Source organism: Monodon monoceros, unplaced genomic scaffold (assembly GCF_005190385.1).
Source record: "Monodon monoceros isolate NGI ecotype Baffin Bay Population unplaced genomic scaffold, NGI_Narwhal_1 Super_Scaffold_21, whole genome shotgun sequence".
In the NCBI taxonomy this organism is placed as follows: domain Eukaryota; kingdom Metazoa; phylum Chordata; class Mammalia; order Artiodactyla; family Monodontidae; genus Monodon; species Monodon monoceros.
The window spans coordinates 13,142,544-13,164,803 of NW_021703778.1; the positions used below are offsets into that span (position 1 = coordinate 13,142,544).

The following is a 22,260-nucleotide window of genomic DNA, read 5'->3' on the forward strand; positions in this document are numbered from 1 at the left end:
GTGTCCTCGGGCCCACTCCCCCTCCGCCTTTTTCTCTCCTCTTCCCTTCCCCCCAGATGTTGGTTTCATCCGCCCAAAGGCAGCCTTTTATAGTGTGAAAGTATTTGCTGACCGTAGGAGGAAGCTTGAGTGAATAAGGTAAAATGGAATTGCAAGAAATCCAGATGGAGATGTACATACTTAATACAGATTGATGAGTGTTCCCACTTATACAGGACACCGTTTCCACCAGGTATCTGCCACCTGGGTCCTGGGGGAAATGGCCCAATACGCAGGAATCCTTGCTTCTCTCCCCGCACCCTTCTCTGCCTGCCAGGTACCCAGTTAGTCACAGACTGATTGACTCCTTATTTGCATTTTAAAGGAGAAGGCTGTAGTCCTTCCTCCCCCCAACAATTAATCTAAAATAGGCGATAAGGGAGAAGCTTTATTTAGCTTCCTGGAAGACAGTAAGCAGGTCTTTCAGATTCTGCCATCTCTGTTTGACACTCTTTTTCTGATTCCTCCAGCTTCCTTTTAAACCAAATTTAACCAGTTCAAATACCCCCATATATTGTACGTGTGCACAGTCACTAAAGCAAACAAAGATAAAATTTTCTTATGCTCTTTTGTCTGTCAAGCAAGAGACTCTGAATCATTCCTGACACACACCAGCCTTCAGGAACCTCGTCCTACAGTGGCCGTGGGAAGTCCCTTTTGCGAAGTGATGCTTAAGTGAGAACTTTTAGGGGTGAGAAGAAACCACCCATGCTGGAACCAGCAAACTAGCAGGGGAAGCAGCATATGCAAAGGCCCTGAGTCAAGTCAAGAGCTTGACATATTTAAGGAATTAAAACAAGACCAAGTGAGCTGTAGCATATTGAGCAAATGGGAAATGGCAGGACTTGATCTTGGGGAAATACGTAGAGGACAGATTGTGTTGGGACTTGCAGGCCACAGTAATAGGTTTGTATTTTTGTCCAAGTATAAAGGAAGCCTTTGAGGAGTTTAGGCTGTAGTGTCATAATATGTTTTATGTTCCAAACATGTTGATACCGGTTATATAATGTTCAGAAATGGGCAAAACTAATTTATGGCAATAGAAGTCAGGATAGTGGTTACCTTTGAGAGGTAATGACTGGGAAGAATTATGAGGGGAGTTTTGGGGATACTGATAACATTCTATTTCTTGACTCAGGTGTTGGTTATCCGGGTCTGTTCAGGCTGTGAAAATTCGAGTTGAACATTTATGGTTTGTGCATTTTTCTGTGAAAATTTTACTAAAAAAAGTATATATAAAGGATTACAATGTCTGGATGGAGAACATATTTCAGGGACAACGCAGAGGGGAGACCCCATAGTAAGTTATTACAGTAACACAGAGTGTATGGTGGCTTGAGCTGATATGGTGGCCTTCAAGATAGAGAAGAAGAGAAAGACAGGACACATTTTGGACTGAAATTGATAGAACTTGATGACGAAGTGGATATAGGAATTTTAAGAAAAGAATGACTTCCAGGTTTCTGACTTGAGCAGTTAGGCAAAAGGTGATGCCATTCACTGAGAATGGGGAGAAGCAGATTTGTAGGCAAAAGGTCAAGGATTTAGCTTTAGATGTATTATGTGATTTTAGATACCCATGGAGCATCCAAATGGTGATATCAGGTAGATTGTTAGGTAGATAAATTCGTGCTCAGAGAAGAGGTCTCTGATAGAGGTAAAAATGCTGTAATTGTACAGATTACGATAGAGTTATAAGAATGTTTGGGATCATTTAGGGAAAGAGAGTAGAGACAGTAAAGGAGAGGGACAGGATCCTGTCTTAAGGAGCTTCATCCCTGAGAGTGAAGGTAAAGAAGGAAGAGCCAGCCAAGGAGACCAGTAAGGTGGGGAAAAGAGCCAGCAATCATCATGTCTATCTAGGAGGATTGACTGGTGTCATGTGGTTGAAAAAGATGACAAAAAAAGGATCCACTGGACTTGACAGTCTGGAAGGCTGTTAGTAACAGTGGTAAGAATCTCCATCACTTTACTAAATATTCTAAGGCTTCTTTCCTCAGTAAAATGTCATAATAATTGTACCCACTTCTCAGAGCCTTTATGTGTAAAGCACTTCATATACTTGTATAAGGTTTGGTTAAATGTGAGTTGTTATATGAGCTAAGAAAATATGCTTGCATTTCTGGTAAAATAAGTTTAATAATACTGTCCTCATAAACTTACTATGAGGAATAATGAAATAACATGTTAGAAAAGTAGATTAAAAAAAAAAACTACAAGTAGGTTCGCAATCCCTATACTTGAGTTAATTAGAACGAAGTATGTCTGGGAATAAGACGACCAAAGCAACTCTTCAAGGAAGTAAAAGACTCAGTAGTAGGGTTAGACCCTACCATCCATTTGTTTACGTCAGAATCCTAGAGAGAGGTAGTTGGGTGTCAGTAAAAACGGAAAGAGCTGTGTTGCAGAAAATGTGATAAATTAAAGCACCAACGTTTATTTCATTTTCTACAAGAACACTATCTGGCTTTGGCTCCCTATGATTACATTGCTGGTGTAGATGTTTCGCAGATGTGCTGGGATTTGGCCAAAATTGTCACAGGGCAGAACAAAGGCAACGGCCCAGGATGAGGGGATCCAACACCAGGACAGACAGAACCATGGTGTTGTCCACAGGCTTTCAGCATGAAGGCCAAGATGAGCCAGGAACACGAGGCCTTGCTCAAGGCCTTCATATTCTCCATCTTCCATACCTGGAGGTCTAGTTCTAAGAAGACAAGTACCCAGTCACTCCTGGGGCTGGCCCAGCACTGAGCCAATGTGGATAATGGCGATAGTTCCTCTATTCCTTTGAACTGAAGATTGGCTAATTGGCCAGGTTTTCAGATAAACCTGGTGGAAGGTCATCTTTGGCGACCAACAAACAAAAAATACTACTCACTGATCTAGTTAGTAGAAGAAACGGAAAGAAACCCTAGAACAACTCTGGGAGCACACGGTTACTCATTCCTGGACCATTTGACATCAGGCATAGCTGCGAGGGAAGCCCAGTCCACAGATGACAGGTCCCTGTTCTTCGAGAAGGGCAGGTGGTGGGGTGGTCAGCCTACCAGAACAAAGAGCACTGACTGCTTGCGCAGCCACTGTGTTCGTGTCTCCCATTTGCTGGGATGGGTAGGCGGGGATCGGAGAAAGAGATCAAGATCTTTTCAAAGACAAACACTAAGAAAGTAGGCTCAAAACACAGTTTAGCTGTCAAGTCCAAGTTAGGAGTATGGGAGTGAAAAATATTCAGCTTGCAATCACAAAATAGGAAACCAAAATCAAGTCAGGTTGGGAAGGAGACACTCACCGGCTATTCAAATTGGTCTCAGGAAGCAGATAACCAGCTAGGAAAAAAGTCTGGGGTCTGCAATGCCTGCATGTGTCTGAAAGTGTGTCTCCCTTCATCAGAGACCAGGGTACAAGCTAAACAATTCCCTCACGAATCAGCACATATCAGCTTCCAATATCAGCAACATGTCTCCAAGTCTCTTGAATTAATATTAAGAAAGGCTGCACCATTGAGAAATGGTTTCCAGTTGTTTAAACTTAAAGAAGAGTTAGATTGTTGAAATACATCTTTGATCACAGATAAGTTATTGAATTTCAATAGTTTTTGGTGTTGGCTAATTCAGTGATTAGTTGATATCTGTTCAATATTTAAGAACAAGGGATATACATGAATTTCACTTTTATGTCATTAGCATTTTGACCAACAATTCATGTTTTACTTTAAATTAGGAAGCGAAACTTAATTACTGATGATTCGTTAATCTTCATTTGTTTGGAAATTGTCTGAAAACTGCTAAATACCGCTTTTAGGATAGAATCTTGAATGATTGGAACCAGTTTGTTAGAAAAAAAAGAAAAAAATCTGAGTCTGGTTTACGTATGAAATAACCAAACCATTACATGATTGTTTGGCTTTCTTAACACTTGATTTTGAATTGTCATGTGTTCTAATTTCTACACACTATGGAAATCGTCATTAATATAACCAATACAAAGAAAAAAATCTAAAACTTACAAAAATGATTTGGGACTGTATTTTGTCATGATATATATGAATACAGCTCACAGTAAAGCTGAAATTTAGCAATCATCTAGTTAATTTATGTGGACAGATAAATTATCTGGTTGTCAAATACATAATCCAACCAATATTTCACTTTCTATTTTATACACGTGACTTTAATGATCTGAGCATTTTACATTCAAGTCGTTTGCACCTGAAGTCTCTAATTAATTCATTTTTTCCGCATTATAACTTACACTGATAACTTAATTGCTTAGATATAAGGAATGGTATAAAATGGATTATAGATCATTAATTACTCATTTCAAATGGGTCTTTATCATGTCAGTTACTTATGACCAGGCAAAATTGTGCACAAAAAAGTTTGTCTCTATTCCTCAACAATTTCCCATCCTTAGCCCTCTCTCTGCCCCTTCCACCTCCTCAAGTTCTCTCCATTCATATTAATTACTCAATGTCATGAAACTTTCTCTTCCTTCCACCAACATTAGCTCTGACACGCATTCAAAGGTATAAATTACTGATAACAGCTGAGAATGTGAGTTTTCTCAGTAGTACTTGAATTTTACCGACGTTCTAACATTTAAGCTAAAAATTTGAAGGCATCAGTAAAGGGTAATGGAAATATTTAGGGAGGATACACTCCTTGCAATTGCCCTTGAAATTGTACCAAGTAGCAAGTTGCCTACTCCACCTGTGACTAAGGCAGGCAGGAATTCTGCACAAACCCCTTCTTCGCATAAAACTCTCCTTTGTTCTATATAACCAGAAACTGTTTATTTTAATCATTTACATATGTGTTTCTATTTTTCCTTCGTTCTTGTAAGGGAGAGCATGGCACAAGGTACACATAACTCTTTTATGCAAAATCACAATCTCTAGATGCCATTTCAAATGATTAATTTTATTTCACAGCGTTCATAAGAATAATACCTTACTTTAGGAGGTTTTTTTCACCAAGTTAGTTAGTTAAAAAAATAATTAGGTAATCACTAGTTCCTCAGTGGAAAATAAATTATGTAAGAGGCAAAATATCATTAGAAAAACAATTGGGTAGCCCCACTCTAAATTGTCTACAGTACAATGTACAGTATGCAAATGTTCATTCATTTGTTAATTTTAGAGGACAGCATTTCATTGAAATAATTGAAAACAGCTCATAGCCTGTTCTGTGAAGAAACAAAACATTGTTTGTGTTAATGTCAAGTAAGTTAATTATGTTTTGTAATCTTCAAATGGAGCATATAATTGATTTATGAAATTCTGTTATCATTGCATTTATCATTGTTAGTAACCAAGAATTCTAGTAGTTTCTTATTATTCCCAATGTATGAAATCAGCTGGGTATTCTATATGTTTAAAAACAATTCTATTCAGAAGACTTGTACTATAGTAAAGTGAAGAATTTAAAACAATATATTAAAATGTGTTAAAACCACTGAAAAGATCACTGACTTTTATAAAATATTCCATTTATTGTAGTAATAATTTTTAATTCAGTAACACAACTATGCAACTTTTCTGTATTATTTGTAGAATTTTCATTAATACCACTTGAGATCAATGGCTTACATACAATTTTTATTTGTGACATGAAAACTGTAGCATTTTAGCTGATCAACATTCTTTTACTCTGTTATTTTTAGGTCTTTATAATTATCTGAGAAATTTTCTGAGGCATTGAACCCATTGCCAAATATTTAGCTGAAAACAAAAATGTTTTCAAACAAATGTAGATTTAAAAAAAGCAGTAAGATTACCTCAATAACTCCCACCACCAGCCCTCCAACCACCACCAGCACTACACACACTTTTCTTAGGATATTCTGTATCATATACAGCCCTCCTAAAGCAAGACATATTAAATAAAAAGAACACTATTCTTAAATTCCCAGTAAATGTAAAGAATTATAACTTTTGAACTTCCTGTATTTCAATATTTATTTTCAACACATTCATTGCTCAGATGACCTTGGACTTCAATAAATTCTGTATATTTGATAAATGAGTGCAAGTGTTTATCTTAATTTTAGGTTTAAAATTGTTAAAATCTTTTAACTGTATCTATTTCTCATAAAACAATTAAGAAACAATATCAGACTTTTAAAAGGGAAATTTTTAAATTTCATTTCATTTCATTATCTGAGTGTTTGATCATGCTTGGTATCCAGTGGACATAATCAGAAGAGTAGTTAATAAAGCAATGGATTGGGAAGGGATTGCTAGAGAATATAAACTGTATTACTTTTTAATATTTTAGTACAAAAATAAGGTCTTAGCAAACTTTTTAATATTTTACTACAAAAATAAGGTCTTAGCAAATAACTTACTTTATGTTTTTAATTGAATGTTCTTAAAATGACAATAGAATTATAGAAAAATGAGGTTATTTGCTTTGCTGCTTCCTGTGACTGTATGTACCTTATTTTAGGCATTTACATTTTTATCCTATTAGAATGAAATACTTGAATGTATTCCATGTGCTAACATATAACAATTCTAGCACTAAAAAAATGTACCTCAAAATGTTAAAAACTGCAGATATTTGAAACTTGAGGCATTCATAAAACAAATAAGGAACATTTTAAATACACTTATTTCAGTGGGTTGAAGCAATTATGACTTACGATGTAACACAGCAGGCAATTCTAAACATAAAGAAGTGCCTTAAAAGTCTTCAATAAATTACCAATATTAATATTTTGAAAGACAAAGAGATGAATAGGTAATGTTAAAAATAATAATGTAGTTTTGTAAAAATTGTATAAGTTGACTACCATATATTGGACATTTCTGATTTAGTTTTTTGTATTCCTAAGAACTATCTTGCCAAAAATTTGCTCTGAAGGTAATTAACTATCTTTCTAAATGGATTTTGAATCAAACATAAGAGTTCTACTTAAAATTTGCCTCTTCTTTTAATTCTAAGACAGTGGTTGTATGCCTTCTTTTACAGGGTAAATCTATCAAACAGAGATGCTTTTCTTTTTGCATTGCATACTGCTTTGCACTATTTAACACATGAAATGCTGGAAGTGGGGTACCTTAACACAGTGATCTTTATTCTACACTGAAAATTAATCAGTTCATGGACTTAGGAAAAGAAACCCAAGTTTCTCTTAAGAGTTTAATAAATGCTTTGCAATGTTAAAAAAAAAAAAAAGTAGGCCTTAATACCTAATCAGTTGCATTCAGAGGCTAGATTTAAGAGTGGATAGAGTACCTGCCAAACTACCACTTCCAACTTTTATTTCTGAAGAAAGTGATCCTTGAGAGATGAGAAATGTACTTATTTTAAGTTTTATTTGCCCTTGTATTTGTCTGTCATAAAATATCCTTTTCTAAATGGCTTTTGAGTTTGCACTTAAAAAGAGAAAAATGATGATTAAATTAAAAGAAACATAGTGCATTATATGTAAGCTTTCCCACAAAAGAGGGAAGCACAAAACACTTGAGTAAATCTAAGAAACATAATATAAGCATGAGACTTATGGACAATGCTCAATTTAAATTTCATATATTGTCAAATGACAAATGTCTATACCAGACTGTGAATACTTTAATTTTTAAAATCTCCTGCGGTCCTTTTTATCTGTTTCAGAACCGAAGCTGCAGTGTTATTCGTGAACTAGGCCTTATAGCTTGTTAATATTCTTTACTTCTTAATTTTGTGGAATATTCTAAAACCATCATAGACAGCCCTCTGAATTTGAATTTTTGACTTTAGCATCGATCTCCTTGTGTTTCAAAATCACAAAAAACAAGGAGATCACCATAACTAAAGATGTCAAGATTAAAGTTTGAGGTTAGCCATCGAGCTTTCTCTTTGGGAAAAGAGTTTAACCCTGAAGTAATTCGAAATCTGCATTTTAATGCAACTTTTCTAACTGAAGAATACAAGAAACTGGGTGGTTCCCCCCCGCCCCCCCGTTTGAGAAAGACATGTTTTCCTTGTGGAGATCTGTAATCTGAAAAACTATTTATATAAAGGAGCAACTGTTGGAAATAACCTAAATGTTATTTCAAAATTTAAAGGCCGATTAATGTAGTAGTGGCGATAGAAGAGCCGAGTTACGAGGTCCAAGGCAGAGCGGCAGGTGGGCCTGCGCGTGCGTGGCTGGCGGAGCGAGTGGATTCCAGGACCCCGCCGCCCGCACGGGAAGATTTTCGAAGGCGCCAAGTTTGGGTGGCGCGTCTGATTTACTGCGGGGTCAGAGTTATCCGAGCACTCCAGGGGCCGGTGGCACGCACAGTGCTGTGTTGTTAGAGTTGACCACGAAAGGAGGACGCAGTGAGCCGGGGCGCACAGGACTGAAGACGTTTCTTTTCTAGGTGCAAAGCCAAGGAAGCGCTGACCGAAACGCCCCGGGACATTGCGGGGTTCGGTTACCACTGCGGTGATCCCAAGTCCACACCTTTACGGGCTCCGCTGCACCGGCCTGTATAAGCCCTGGCTTCCAGCCTCAAGCCACCACATCTCTGCACCAGGAAGGAAGGAGGGCCCTGGAGGCAGGAGGCGGCTGTGCTGGCTCGCCGCGCAGCACGGCGCGGAACCCGACGGCGGGTCTGGCCGCTGTGCCTCCTTGGCCGCGGCCGCCCTTGCACGGGTCCGCGCGGGGAGCTGGGCCGAGACCGGCTGCAGCCCCCGACGCACGGACTTCCTGCCCGGCGTCTCCCCACGACTCGTCCCTAGAGGCTCGGGGGCGGCGAGTGCCGCGGACCTAGCGGTGGGGTGCGGGCTCCGGGGAGCCGGGGGCTCCTCTAGCGCCGGCAAGGACGTCACTTGGAGCGAAAGACAATGTCAAGTGCAAGTGAAGAAAAAAAGGAGAGGAGTACGAAGTAAATGTACCCAGGGCGCGTTGGACACTTACAACGGACACTCAGTCGACGGAAACCATCACTTGAGGGTCGGGGGTGAGAAAACCTGATTTTCTGTTTCCTGAACCGCCTCCCATTGCTCCAGAATTTAACCCCGAAGGAGCTTCGAGACACCGCCCGCACCGTAAATCCCTGGGACTCGCACCCCGCAGACCGGCGTCCCGTGCCGCCTCTCAGACGGGCGCCCCGAGGCTGGCGCTGGCCCGTCTTTCCCTCCGGGCCCGCCTGAGGTTCCCGGCCGAGCCCGACCTTGGCCGTTCTTCCGGCTGCGCCCGGGAGAGGCCTGGAGGCCTGGGCCCGGCGCCGCTTCGGGCAGCAGGGCTCCGGGTTGGCCGGGGACGCAGCCCGGGCGCGAGTGCGCGAACGGGGCCGCGCCACTCCCGCCGCCGGGCGCAGGTGGAGGTGCTCTGCGGGCCGCTCACTTCGGGGCCGAAGGCGGGCCGGGCCCCCAGTTACCCGGGAAAGGTCTATTTTCGGGCCTCCCTCCCCCGCCCAGCGTGCGCCCTCCCCTCCTCCCCTCGGGTACAGTTTGTCTTTTTCGTTTTCTTTCCTCGACGCTTCTCGATTCCTCCATCCCTTTGCGGCACGCGCCCACCACCAACGCCGCGGGCGAATTGGAGGGCTCTATGTGCCTGCCCCGGGGGTGTCGCCGCGGGCCCCGGGGCCGTCTCCCCTACGGGCCGGGGACCGAGGGGGAGGCCGCCTTGCCGCCAGGAGCAGCGCGGGCGGGAGATGCGCGGAACGTCCAGGACGGGGAGGGGGCCGCGCCAGCGCCCGGGCCCTGCGTCCCTCCCCATCTGTCGGACCAAAGCTGCTGAAGCTGCAGAATTGCGCTGGCGCCCGTCCACCGGCTGCAAACAAAACCAAACAAAACGCGGCGAAAGGAAAAGCGAAATGGCGCTGCTGAAAATGGAGCCTCGGCCTCTAGGACGTCTTTCTTTTCTCTGTCTCTTACTTGGTCTACTTTGTGTTTCTAGTCCTTCAACGCCCCCCTCCTCGGCTCTCCTCCCTGTAATCTCTACCCCATCGCCCCTTTGCTTTTCTGATTAACAACCTCCTTCCCCCGCTTTTCCTTCTTTCCTTTCCCCTCTCGGTTCCTCCTTCTCCATTTTGTGTCACAGGCGCTTCTCTTCTCAGTTCCCTTTCTGGGCTCGCGCTCCCCCGCCCGTCTCACTTGATGTTTTCTGCGTGTCGGGGAGCGGGGGTGGTAGGGACGGTGAGGCTAGGTAGCGAGTGGGTTTGGTAGAGACAGGTTTTATTTAGAACCCAAACAGCTCCTTTAATTAGTCGTGCGCTCACCCTGCGCCCTCGTTCCCCGCGGCTCTGCGCCCGGACTCGCGCGGCGCCGTCCCACCAGCCAGGCGTCACCGCCCAGGAGGCGGCTCAGGGCTTACGCAGAAGTGAATACCTTTTTATATTTTTTAAGCTTAGAATATCGTTTTTGCAGTGATCGTGAGCGTGGCATACTTTGGATAGGTGGATCTCATTTTCCCAAGGGACTTCCAAAGACCATTTTAAGAGAAGCGTGCAGAGAAGACAGCAATATTAATCACTTTTTCTTGTTTTCTTTTGAGCAGAGGGAACCCCAAGCACTAAGATACTTATGTTTTTAAGGCCAGACTTTTTTGAAAATGACTTTTTCTTTTACACTCATAGTTGACTTTGATCCTTTAAAAAAAGAGGGTGAACTCTTTCAAAAGAGACCGATGCTTTTGAATACCTAACACCCCCCAATTGTGGTTCTCGGATAGTTTCTCTTGACGCATTATGATTTTGAGGTTCAAGGTCTCTAAGCGCTCTTCAGTGAAACAGTGGGAAATATGTTGCTACGTTAAAAGAGCAGAAGGTGATATTTCCTGATTGTGCTCTATCTTAGTAGTAGAGAGTGTCGGGGTTTGTTTTTGCTTTTTTGGGGGGGGAGGCTAAGGGGGAGTTGGGCAGAATTTGCCTTGGTTCTGTTAAAGAACCAGCTGATAGAAGCTATTTCAAGTGAAGAGCTTCAGTCAATACAAATCTTAAAGCAGTGACATCATTTTCTGACCTGAGTTCGTCTTTTGGTCATGGTAGAGAGGTTAGTCTCCGTACAATATTTGAAAATAAACTGATTTTGCTTCCCAGTATATTTATTACCAACTACACTTCACTTTATTCCCAAATCTTCTGGCCAGTTTCACCTCCTCTAGAGGTCTGTCAGAACCATATCCTCCAGAAGAAAATACAAGTGCTCCTCCCGTATGTGATTCTAATGCTCTTGGAATTATTTGAAAAGATTTCAAACTTTTACAAGGAGAATCTTTTAAAAAAATGTGTCAGGTTAGTATTCTTTGAAAGAATCTTAGAATGGTTCTTTTTAAAAATTACCTTCCTTGGTTTTCATTTATTGCTTTGATTAAAGTTAGGTTATGTTCATATCTTACTTTCAGACTATTTCTTTATGAAAGAAAGGAGAAAGGAAGTAGGTCTTGCAAGAACTAAACCAATGGAACTAGGCCTTATTAAGAGCCTAAATCTGTGAATTGCTATCCTCATGATATGTTTATCAAATTGAGTTTTGCATGTGTTTTTCTCTGACTCAAATAGTTGACTTTATGTCTTTTAAAAATAGGTTTTAATCCAGGCTCCTGCTGCTTTGTTATGCTTTTCTCCTGGTAGATGAACAAATAAAATGAGTCTCACTGGAAGGGTAGGTAGATTTTCTTTTTTCCAGACAAGATTTCTAAAAATAGGCAAAGTTAGAAAGTTATTATTACCCTTCATTTTCATTGGAATGATTCAGTACTTAATACCAAGTTAATACTATTAAGATGTTATTTCCTGCTCAAAGGAGATAAATTAAGGCACAACTCAGTTTATTCTAGATGGACAACTTTGTATATAAGCAAGTGGGGCTAGAAAAAAGTATCATATATTTAGATATCTAGATATATAGTACTAGTAATGTTCAAAGCCCATCGAGGCAGTGTATTGGGGAGAAGGGTATAAATCAGACATGGTATCTGATGTTGAAGAGTTTAGTTTGTAAGGAGGGATTAATTCCTTCTTTATTTTTTCTCATTTAAAAACAAACATTCATATGGACAAAAATAAAATTAGATCCCTACCTTACTCTACACACAAATTAAATTTCAGATAGACCAAAAACCTAAAGAAAAACAAAACTTTAAAAATATTGGAAGGAAATACAGGAGAATATCTTTATGACCTTGGTGTAGGGAAGGATTTCTTAAAACATTAAAATGCACAATCCATAGAGGAAAGGATAAATTGAATTATGTTAAAATAAATCATATATATATGACAAAAGACATAAAAGGACAAATGGAGACAATATTTCCAAGACATGAACTTGACAAAGGATTAATATTAAGAATGTGTAAATAGCATATAAAGAATTCAATAATTTACACATGAATAATCATGTAAGTAAAGGATACGGATATACACATGTGAAGTAAAAGTATAGTGCTATTACCAGGAAGGATATATATTGACTTCAAAAGTGATTTCCTTTTGGAGAAAAGGAAGGAGGGGAATAGGAAGGAATCCAAAGGGGGTATCAATTCTTTATAAAAAGATCAGAGCCACCTATGGCAGGATGTTAACCTTTTTGTTGTTTGTACTTTATCATAAGATTATTATAATTGGACTTCCCTGGTGGTGCAGTGGTTAAGAATCCGCCTGCCAATGCAGGGGACACGGGTTTGAGCCCTGGTCTGGGAAGATCCCACATGCCGCGTAGCAACTAAGCCCGTGTGCCACAACTACTGAGCCTGCGCTCTAGAACCCGCGAGTCACAACTACTGAAGCCCGTGCACCTAGAGTCCGTGCTCCACAACAAGAGAAGCCACCGCAATGAGAGGCCTGCGCACAGCAATGAAGAGTAGCCCCTGCTCGCTGCAGCTAAAACAAAAAAAAAAGAAAGCCCGCGAGGAGCAACAAAGACCCAACGCAGAGAAAAATAAGTAAGTAATAAATAAATGTATTAAAAAATATTGTTATAATTTATTTTAAAATCTTTGGAACTTCCCTGGTGGTGCAGTGGTTAAGCATCTGCCTGCCAATGCAGGGGGCATGGGTTCGATCCCTGGTCTGGGAAGATCCCACATGCTGCAGAGCAACTAAGCCCGTGTGCCACAGCTACTGAAGTAGAGCCTGGGCTAGAGCCTGGGCTCCGCAACAAGAGAAGCCACTGCAGTGAGAAGCCCGCGCACCACAACGAGGAGTAGCCCCCGCTTGTGCAACTAGAGAAAGCCTGTGCGTAGCGCAGCAGCAAAGACCCAACACAGCCAAAAATAAATAAATAAATTTATTTAAAAAAAAATCTCTAACATCAATTCCTAGTGCAAAAGACAAACAATGACACTTTTCTTTTTCTTAGTAATAATCTTTGTAGGATGGTGTTCACATATATGATGACAAAGTAAACACCATTCCTTAGTATTTTTCCTCTACTGTGTTTGTTATATGATGTTCACATCACAGAGATTTCCCTAGTTTGGTGTTTCTCTGTTGTAAGCTTATTTGTTTTCTGAGTACATTTAGTGAGAAGAGGGAAACATGTTTGAAACTATGAATAAGCATAAGAGCATTTATTCTTATATGATGTAATCATTAAAAATGGTTTTAAAAGGAAGTAAATTAAAAACCTTCCACACCATTATAGAAACACTTTTGAAAAATCAGTCTCAGGCCTAGCATGCAAGATGTTATTTTGGCACGTCTAATTTTTTTGGTGCAGATTGAATATCAGGAATTGGTATTTTGGAAGTATATATGTGGTCTCATGTTCTCATTCTACATGGCAGGAGTTCATACAATGTATATTTCTACCATTGCTACTTTTCATTAACAGAAGTTTTGTTTGCTTGTAACTTTCCCAGGGACTATTCATATTATGGCAGCACTGAAATGATGTAATATTTCATTTGCTTTGAGGCTTTATGTTTGTTAGTATTAGGCCAACGAGCATGGAGAAGCAACATGGGTATTGTTTCGCTTACTCATGTGTGAGCTGAGTGAGGGGCGTTCCCACATTGTATGAACTCCTGCCATATGCGTTGGTGGGCGATGCCAATACAATCATGTCAGATGAAAGTACCATGAGATGCATTACTCTTTGGGCACATATGGATCCTGCTAATTATGCCAAAGTAACCTTCTGGAAGTTCTAAAACTTTACTCAGAAACCTTTTATGACTCCCTAATGCCAACAGAATTACAGTCCAAGTCTCTTCTCTGGCATTAGAGGCCCCTGTACCCTCATTACACTTGCATTTCCAGCCTCATTTCCAAAGACAACTGAAAAAAACTGTCTTTTAGCTGCTAATCTGTATTATTTGTACTATGTTTATTAAAAAGAGGGGTCTATACTCACTTGTCTCTCTTTTCTTTCTTCCTGTATAGATTAGAATGTAATAGAAAACCCAGCTGAAACAGAAGGTTGTTTTTTTTTGTTGTTTTTTGTTGTTGTTTTTGTTTTTAACGTGACAAGAAGTCCGTAGGTAAAGAGTTGCTAATATTTTCTCAGGGGTTCAGTGATGTCACAGCTCTGAAATTCGCTTGACCTTTACCTCATGGTTGTAGAATGGCTGCTACACTTCAAGTATCACATCTTCACCATGGGTGCAAAGGTGGGAAGGCAGGCAGAAAGTTTATTCTTCAGCAGCCTTAGCCTTGTAGAGGAGGTAAAATATTTTCCAAAAACACCCCACCAAAGGATTTCCTCTTACATCTCATCAGTCAGAATTTTGATATAGTTTAGGAACTGGGCCCGTGTTTCCACATCAAAGGGAATCTTCTCGATGCCTAAAGAAAACTGAAGTTCTGTATAGCAAGGAGGAAATGCGGGAGTGGTTTTTACTTAGTAAGCACTGCCACGTCTCCTAGTTTGCACCTCAGCATGTGCAAACCAGTTTGTCCCTGTCACTCTCTAGAAACGTCTTTAACTGCTATCATCAGTGACTTTTGGACTTTTTAGTCTAATGGACACTTTATTTTCTAACTTGCTTGAGCTTCTTGTGGGGCTCACCCACACCCTCTTTGAAATTTATTCATCAACTATCCATTCTTCACTTACTATGTATCAGGCACTCTGCTAGGTGAAGAGAATACAGAACCAAATCAGGCATAGTCTTGGCCCTCCACAAGTTTATAGTCAAGCGGAGAAGACAGGTGAACAGGTAAGTGCAAAAATATTAGAGGTGCTGTGATAAAATGAGATAAAGTGGGGCACAGAGAAAAGAGCAGTCATTTATATAACTCAGGTGCTAGGCCCCTTTTCAGGGAAGGAAGGGGTGGTACGGCCATTAACAAAGACAGTCTTACTGTTGCTTTGTTGGTTGCCTCTTTGCCTTCTGCCCTAGAAAAATACAGACCTCTATAGAAAAGGGGGAGAAGATGAGGACCACGGGGCTGGTCTCTCCCCTTTCCTTGGCCTGACAAATACATGTGAAATTCTGAAGAATAGTCAACCAATTTTTTTTTTTAACTTCAGATTATCCAACTCATACAGAATCCACCCAGTGTAGGGGTTGTGGAGTGACTTCCTTGGTTTGTTTACTTCATCTTGTGTTCTCTTAAGGGTATCCGGTCTCACCCCTAAACCCTGGGTAGACCATGTCTCTACTCTCTTAGAGCCAGAGTCTGACCACTCAGGATGGCAGAAAGGACTTGTCTGGAGAGATGCAAGTTTGTCTGCTGGATTGAAGAGTAGGACTAGGGAAGAAGACAAGGCGTGATGAGAGAGATGAAGCTGGAGAGGTGGATACCAGTTTATGTCATGCTAGAGGGTTTGAAGACATTTGGTAGGTCATAGGTACCCAAACTTTCTCAGTTCACTGCACCCTTAGTGTCTCTCTAATTTTTTCATGATGCCCTAGGCCAAGAGAAATAACAGTTCCATTCATTGAGTAGTTCGTTCCAAATGCCATAATAGTGGTAGTTTGTGTGGTGTCTGATAGATGTTGCTGCGTTTCCCTCAAAAAAATTAAATAGCCTACAGCAAACCTGAGTTCACTGTGGTGCCCAAGGGTGACTTGTGCATAGTGTGGGAACCATGGTATAGGTTATTGAAACTTTTTCATTTAGTAAATTAAATATTCAGTTTTGTGTTTTCGAAAGATCACTCTTTCAGTGAATTGGAGGCTTGTATGGAGTAAAGGCACGATGGGAGGTAGGGAGTTAATGGTATCAGTTTACGGAAGCAGTGATTAGGCTGTAACGTGTGGCACACTAATGAGAATGCTGTTGGATCTAAGATACCATGTGGAGGTAGAATGGATAGGATTACCTTATCAATCGGTTTGGGGAGAGGGAAAGAGATAGGATGATTCCTAGATTGCAGGTTGGGTTAAAGGGTACATGATAATAGAAATGTAGGAAAAACATGTCTTGGGAGAAAGAGTTCCTTTTCTTGGCATGTTGAATTTGAGAGGTTTCTTAAGGACAAGATGGATATATGGTGTTGGACCTCAGGAGCAGATCTGGAAGAGAAATGTAAATTGATAAGTTGTTTATATAGAGATTGGGGTTGGCACCATGAGATTAGGGAGGAAGCATGCCAGTGTTTAGACAGTCAACGGAGGAAGAGGCTCCTGCAAAGGGGATAGGACCAGGAGAGGGGTCACGAAGCTTGTACAAGCCAGTGTGTTTGGATGAAGCCAGGACTCTACTCTTACCATTCTGTTCTATGGACGTCTGGGTCTAACTGTTTCCTGTGGTGGGATCCCCTGGGTAGAGCTTCATAGGGGCAGCATCACAAAGAACTCTGACTGATCTTCGTGCTGCAGTGGAGACGGTGGAGTTGGGAGGGTGAGGGGCTTGGGAGAGGTGAATGGCACACATCCAAGGAGGGTTCTCTGCAGCACCAACTCAGCCTTATGTCCAAGGAGCCGCCCATTCTGGGCCCCCAGGAGAGGAGCACCATTTTTATGCCCACATTTTAAGAAAAAATAAGGTAATGGTCTGTTTACCGTATCAAATACAATACAGTGATAAAGTAAGAAGGAGTGGTGAAAGTCCATGGAGCCTGACAATTTGGAGGGTCTTGGTGACTTATTGAAATACTTTTCTGCAGTAAAGGGAGGCAGAAACCCAAGGAGCTCAGGGAACAGCAAGGGAGACAGTCATGTAAACAGATAATAACAATGTAATGTGATAAGATACAAGGTTTCCTATCAGGTAGGGTAGCTTTCTCCTGCCTCTATCATTCACTAACCACTTCTTATCAGTGCCTGTCACTGGCAGGCTGATCTCTGACGGCTCTGAAACATCTGTTCCCTGGGTTCCATTCTAGTTCCTCTCTTCTCTGCTTGCTCTTCCCCAGCAATTTCCTCCCATCTTAGGACTTAAACCAGCACCACCAGACACTTGATTTCTCAATCTATATCTCTAATTCCCTGACTTTCTGACCTTGAGTTCTGCATTTCCAGAAACGTGCATGGGACTGGGCATGTGCAAGGTTTTCAGTCACTGTGTACTGATTTAAAATTTGATCCTAAATAAACTGATAATACAGAGGTAGATTTAGATATCAAGCCACTGCATTTTACAGAGTGAGTAGGTAAGGAAATGTTTCCTGCCAGATTTGTCATCAAATTTCAGTAATTAACCGGAAACCAGGTGACAGTTTCAACATGGGAGTTGGGTTAGACCCCGCTAGTCACAGTGAACAGTAGATTAGAATACACAGATTTGCAAATCAGAGTGCAGGTTCCACTGCTAACTTTGGGCAATTTTGCTAATTCTCTGTGCCTTCATTTCTACACTAGTAAACAATTCAAAGGCACAGTTATGTTTCCTGTTTTTATTTATTTTAATTGAGATATAATTCGCATACCATAAAATTCACTCCTTTAAAGTGTACAATTAAGGGTATTTACAGAGTGTGCAACCATCATCACTATCTAATCCCAGAATATTTTAATCATTCCTCAGAGAAACCCCATGCCCATTAGCAGTCATCCTCCAATCCCCCATTCTCCAGTCCTTGGCTTCTGCTTTCTCTGTAGATTTGCTTATTCTGGACATTTCATACAAATGGAACCATACAATATGTGGTCTTTGAGTCTGGCTTCTTTACCTTTGCATGAAAAAACAAATCAAAACGAAACAAAAAACAAAAAACAGCATGAAGTTTTCAAGGTTCATTCATCTCATAGCATGTGTCAATACTTTATTCCTTTTTATGGTTAAATCATATTCCATGAATTGGACATAGCACATTTTGCTTGTCAAATCATCAGTTAATGGATTAGGTTGTTTCCATCTTGAGCTATTGTGAATAATGCTGCTGTGCACATTATTGTGTGAGTTTTTGTGTGGCCCTATGTTTTCAACTGCTTAGGAGTAAAATTGCTGGGTCACATGGTGACTCTATGTTTAACATTCTGTTTGTTTTTTGCGGTACGCAGGCCTCTCACTGTTGTGGCCTCTCCCGTTGCGGAGCACAGGCTCCAGACGCGCAGGCTCAGTGGCCATGGCTCAGGGGCCTAGCCCCTCCATGGCATGTGGGATCTTCCCAGACCAGGGCATGAACCCGTGTCCCCTGCATTGGCAGGCGGACTCTCAACCACTGCGCCACCAGGGAAGCCCTATGTTTAACATTTTGAGGACCCATCAAACTGTTTTCCAAAGTAGCAGTATCACTCTACGTTCTCACCAGCAATGTAGAAGTGTTCCAGTTTCTGCACCTCTTGGTCGACACTTGTTATTGTCCATCTTTTTTTATTATTGCATCCTTGCAGATGTGAAGTGATATCTCATTGTGCTTTGATTTACATTTCCCTAATGACTAATGATATTGAGCAGTTTTTCATGTGTCTGTTGGCCATTTGTATATCTTCTTCCAAGGTATGTCTACAAATCCTTTGCCCATTTTTAAATTGGGTTATTTTTCTTTTCATTATTGCAGTGTAAGAGTTTTTATATTGATATATTCTGGATGTTAGACTCTTATCTGATATATAATTTGCAAATATTTTCTCTCATTCTGTGGGGTTTTTTCCCCCTCATTTTCTTGACAGGGAACTTTAAAGCACAAAAGTTTTCAATTTTGATGACATCCAATTTATCTATTTTTTTCTTTTTTTACTTGTGCTTGTATTTTTTTTTTTAAGAAATTGTTGCCCAATCCAAGGTCATGAAAATTAAGGCCTATGGTTTTTTCTAGTAGTTTTATGATTTTAGTTCTTACATTTAGGTCTTTGATCCATTTTGAGTTAATTTTTGTATATGGCGTGAGTTAGGGATCCAACTTCATTCTTTTGCGTGTGGATACGTTGTTGTCCCAGAACCATTTGTTGAAGACTGTTCTTTCCCTGTTGAATTGCCTTGGCACACTTGTTGAGAATCAGTTGGTTACAGGTATCTGGGCTTTCAATTCTATTCCATGATCTCTATGTCTATCCTCATGCCAGTACCGCAACTGCAATTCCAGAACTGTAAAGTGAATTACATTGAAGACAGTCTTATTCTCAAATTACTTGGTAATTCAAGAGATTTGTCAGTTTGGATTTTCTTTCATACCTTAATGAAAAAGAAGCCTTTGCATCAAAGTCTCCCATCTAAAATAACTAAATTATATGCATAAATCTAAATTTAAATGCTCACCTGCATGAACCTTTTATATAATTCTACTTTTACATTGATGATATGGGCTTTGGCAATTTCTCTGTGTATTCTATGAAGCAGTTAAAAAGTCACTTATGAACTGAGACCTTCAGTTTTTTATTGTTAGAATGCTTAATGTTAATTTAAAACCTAGTGTACAACTTCAAGCAAAAGCCTTCAAATTATTAATTTTAAAGAAATATGTATTTGTTATGCCTTGTGAACTTAGACAAACGATTTTAAATGTCTCTATTCTAAATGTAAGAATTCTCAGAAGTGAAAAATCTCTCACTCAGGCAATAGAATCTGTTGATTCAATTTTAGTCTTTGTATTTCTGTTACTGGCAATCTTTTTTTTTTTTTTTTTTTTTTGCGGTACGCCGGCATCTCACTGTTGTGGCCTCTCCCGCTGCGGAGCACAGGCTCCGGACGTGCAGGCTCAGTGGCCATGGCTCACGGGCCCAGCCGCTGTGCGGCATGTGGGATCTTCCTGGACCGGGGCACGAACCCGTGTCCCCTGCATCGGCAGGCAGACTCTCAACCACTGTGCCACCAGGGAAGCCTACTGGCAATCTTAATAGGAAAAAAAAGTTTAAAAAACATTCCCTAGGTAAAAAAATGTGGTAGTAAGGTGAAGCTCACATGATGGGGAAAGAATTCTCTTGAACTGCTGTAGACAGTTGTATTTGGTTCTTTAGCTCATAAAGAAAGTTGGATTTTTTCCCTCTAAGTAAACAGATCACAAACTCTTTCCTGGTCTTGACAAAGGGGAACCCTTGGCACAATGTTTCTGTTGAGATCCCTTGTTGAATTGTGCATAGATCCCCTATTATCTCTGAAAGGATTTTTGTGATTATTTAGACAGTGCTAAATCTTTGAAAAATCTCTGCTCCCTATGTTTTATTGGTCATGCTTAAGAACTGTGTGATGGTTAATTTTATGTGTCAACTTGACTGGGCTAAAGGATGCCCAAAATGCTGGTAAAACATTATTTCTGGATGTGTCTGTGAGGGTGTTTCTAGAGGAGATTAGCATTTGAATCAGTAGACTGAGTAAAGAAGATCCCCCTCACCAGTGTGGGTGGGCATCATCCAATCCATTGGGGGCCTGACTAAAGCAAAAGGCAGAGGAAGGACCTTTCTCTTTGAACTGGGACATCCTTCTTCTTCCGCCCTCAGACTTTGGTGCTCCTTTTCTTGGGCAGGACTGGGACTTACATCATTGGTTCCCCTGGTTCTCAGCCCTTTGGGCATGGACTGGGCCTCCAGCTTCTAGATGGCAGATCGTGGTTCTTCTTAGCTTCCATAACCTCAGGAGGCAACACTTCAGAATAAATCTCTTTCTGTATATGTATATATGTCCTATTGGTTCTGTTTCTCTGAAGAGCCCCAACTAATACAAACTGTTTTGTGGCAGCCAGTCCAGGACAAGAGGCACACTTGTCCAAACTCTGATAAACCCCAGCAGCTCCATGTGAGTCTTAGTTCAGTTTCAGAAATTCAGATGTATCTGTTCACCAAGAGGTTAACAGGTGAGGAAGACTTGATTCTTCATAACCAAGTGATAAAGGATTTTATTTTATTTATTTATTTATTTATTTTTTGCGGTACGCGGGCCTCTCACTGTTGTGGCCTCTCCCGTTGTGGAGCACAGGCTCCGGACAAGCAGGCTCAGCAGCCATGGCTCACGGGCCCAGCCGCTTCGCGGCATGTGGGACCTTCCCGGACCGGGGCACAAACCCGCGTCCCCTGCATCGGCAGGCGGACTCTCAACCACTGCGCCACCAGGGAAGCCCAAGGATTTTATTTTTGAGCCACAAAACTCAATGACCATTCACTGAGGGCTTCATCCCATCCAAAAATCATAGGCAACGGTTGTTCCACTTTCTGGTGGCTATTTCTCAGGAGATGAAGTGTCAGGTCATAGTGATTCAGTGAACATATAACTGAAACAAACAAAGAAGAGGTACAGTTAGGGGACTTTAAAATAAAATTTAAATTATTATTTCAAGAATATTCCTGTTTAAATAGTTGAGACTCTACATATGATGTTGAGGAATCCTGAGAAGTTCTGTTTCTGCCAAACTCATGATCGACATCCCTCATCTCTCTGTGCTTCTTCTAGCCTCATTTTTTTTTTCATTTTACCATTATTTCAGATTGATGTTACAGTATCCAGTATACTAAATGTGTTAGAGGGAGCAAAAGCACCTAACCTGAATCTAGTCATCAGGAAACACCAGAAAACCTGACATTTGAGGACATTTTACAACATAACTGGCCTGTACTCTGCTGAAATGTCCAAGTTATGGTATGTAAGAGACAGAAAGAGACACAGACTCAGGAACTGTTACAGATTAAAGAAAACTGAAAGACAGGACAATGACATACAAATTATGATCTTAAATTTTCTTTTGCAATAAAGGACCTTATTGGAACAACTGGTGAAACTGGAATAAGATCTACAGATTAAGTCCTAACCCTAATAGTGCCGTATCAATGTTAAGGTCCTAATTTTGATCATTGTTCTGTGGTTATGTAATAGAATTCCTTAACTTTAGGAAACACACTAAAGTATTTAGGGGCTATTACATCTGCAATTTACTCTTAAACAGATCAGAAAAAATTAAATATTGAGAGAAAGAAAGAGAAAAGGATAAAATCAGTGTAGTAAGATACTAACATTTGGGAAATTTGGTTGAATTCTTTGTACTATTC

At 40.8% G+C, this 22,260-nt stretch overlaps 1 protein-coding gene across 1 annotated transcript; it reads left to right on the forward strand.

Moving 5' to 3' along the window:
* Positions 1-7,841: 7,841 nt before the first annotated feature.
* LOC114903783 lies at positions 7,842-12,698 on the forward strand. The gene is made up of 4 exons (XM_029237057.1): positions 7,842-7,986; positions 8,546-8,896; positions 8,964-11,248; positions 11,541-12,698. The coding sequence occupies exons 1-3, from the start codon at positions 7,842-7,844 to the stop codon at positions 9,983-9,985; spliced, it is 1,518 nt and encodes a 505-aa protein (XP_029092890.1). The 3' UTR covers positions 9,986-11,248; positions 11,541-12,698.
* Positions 12,699-22,260: the final 9,562 nt, after the last annotated feature.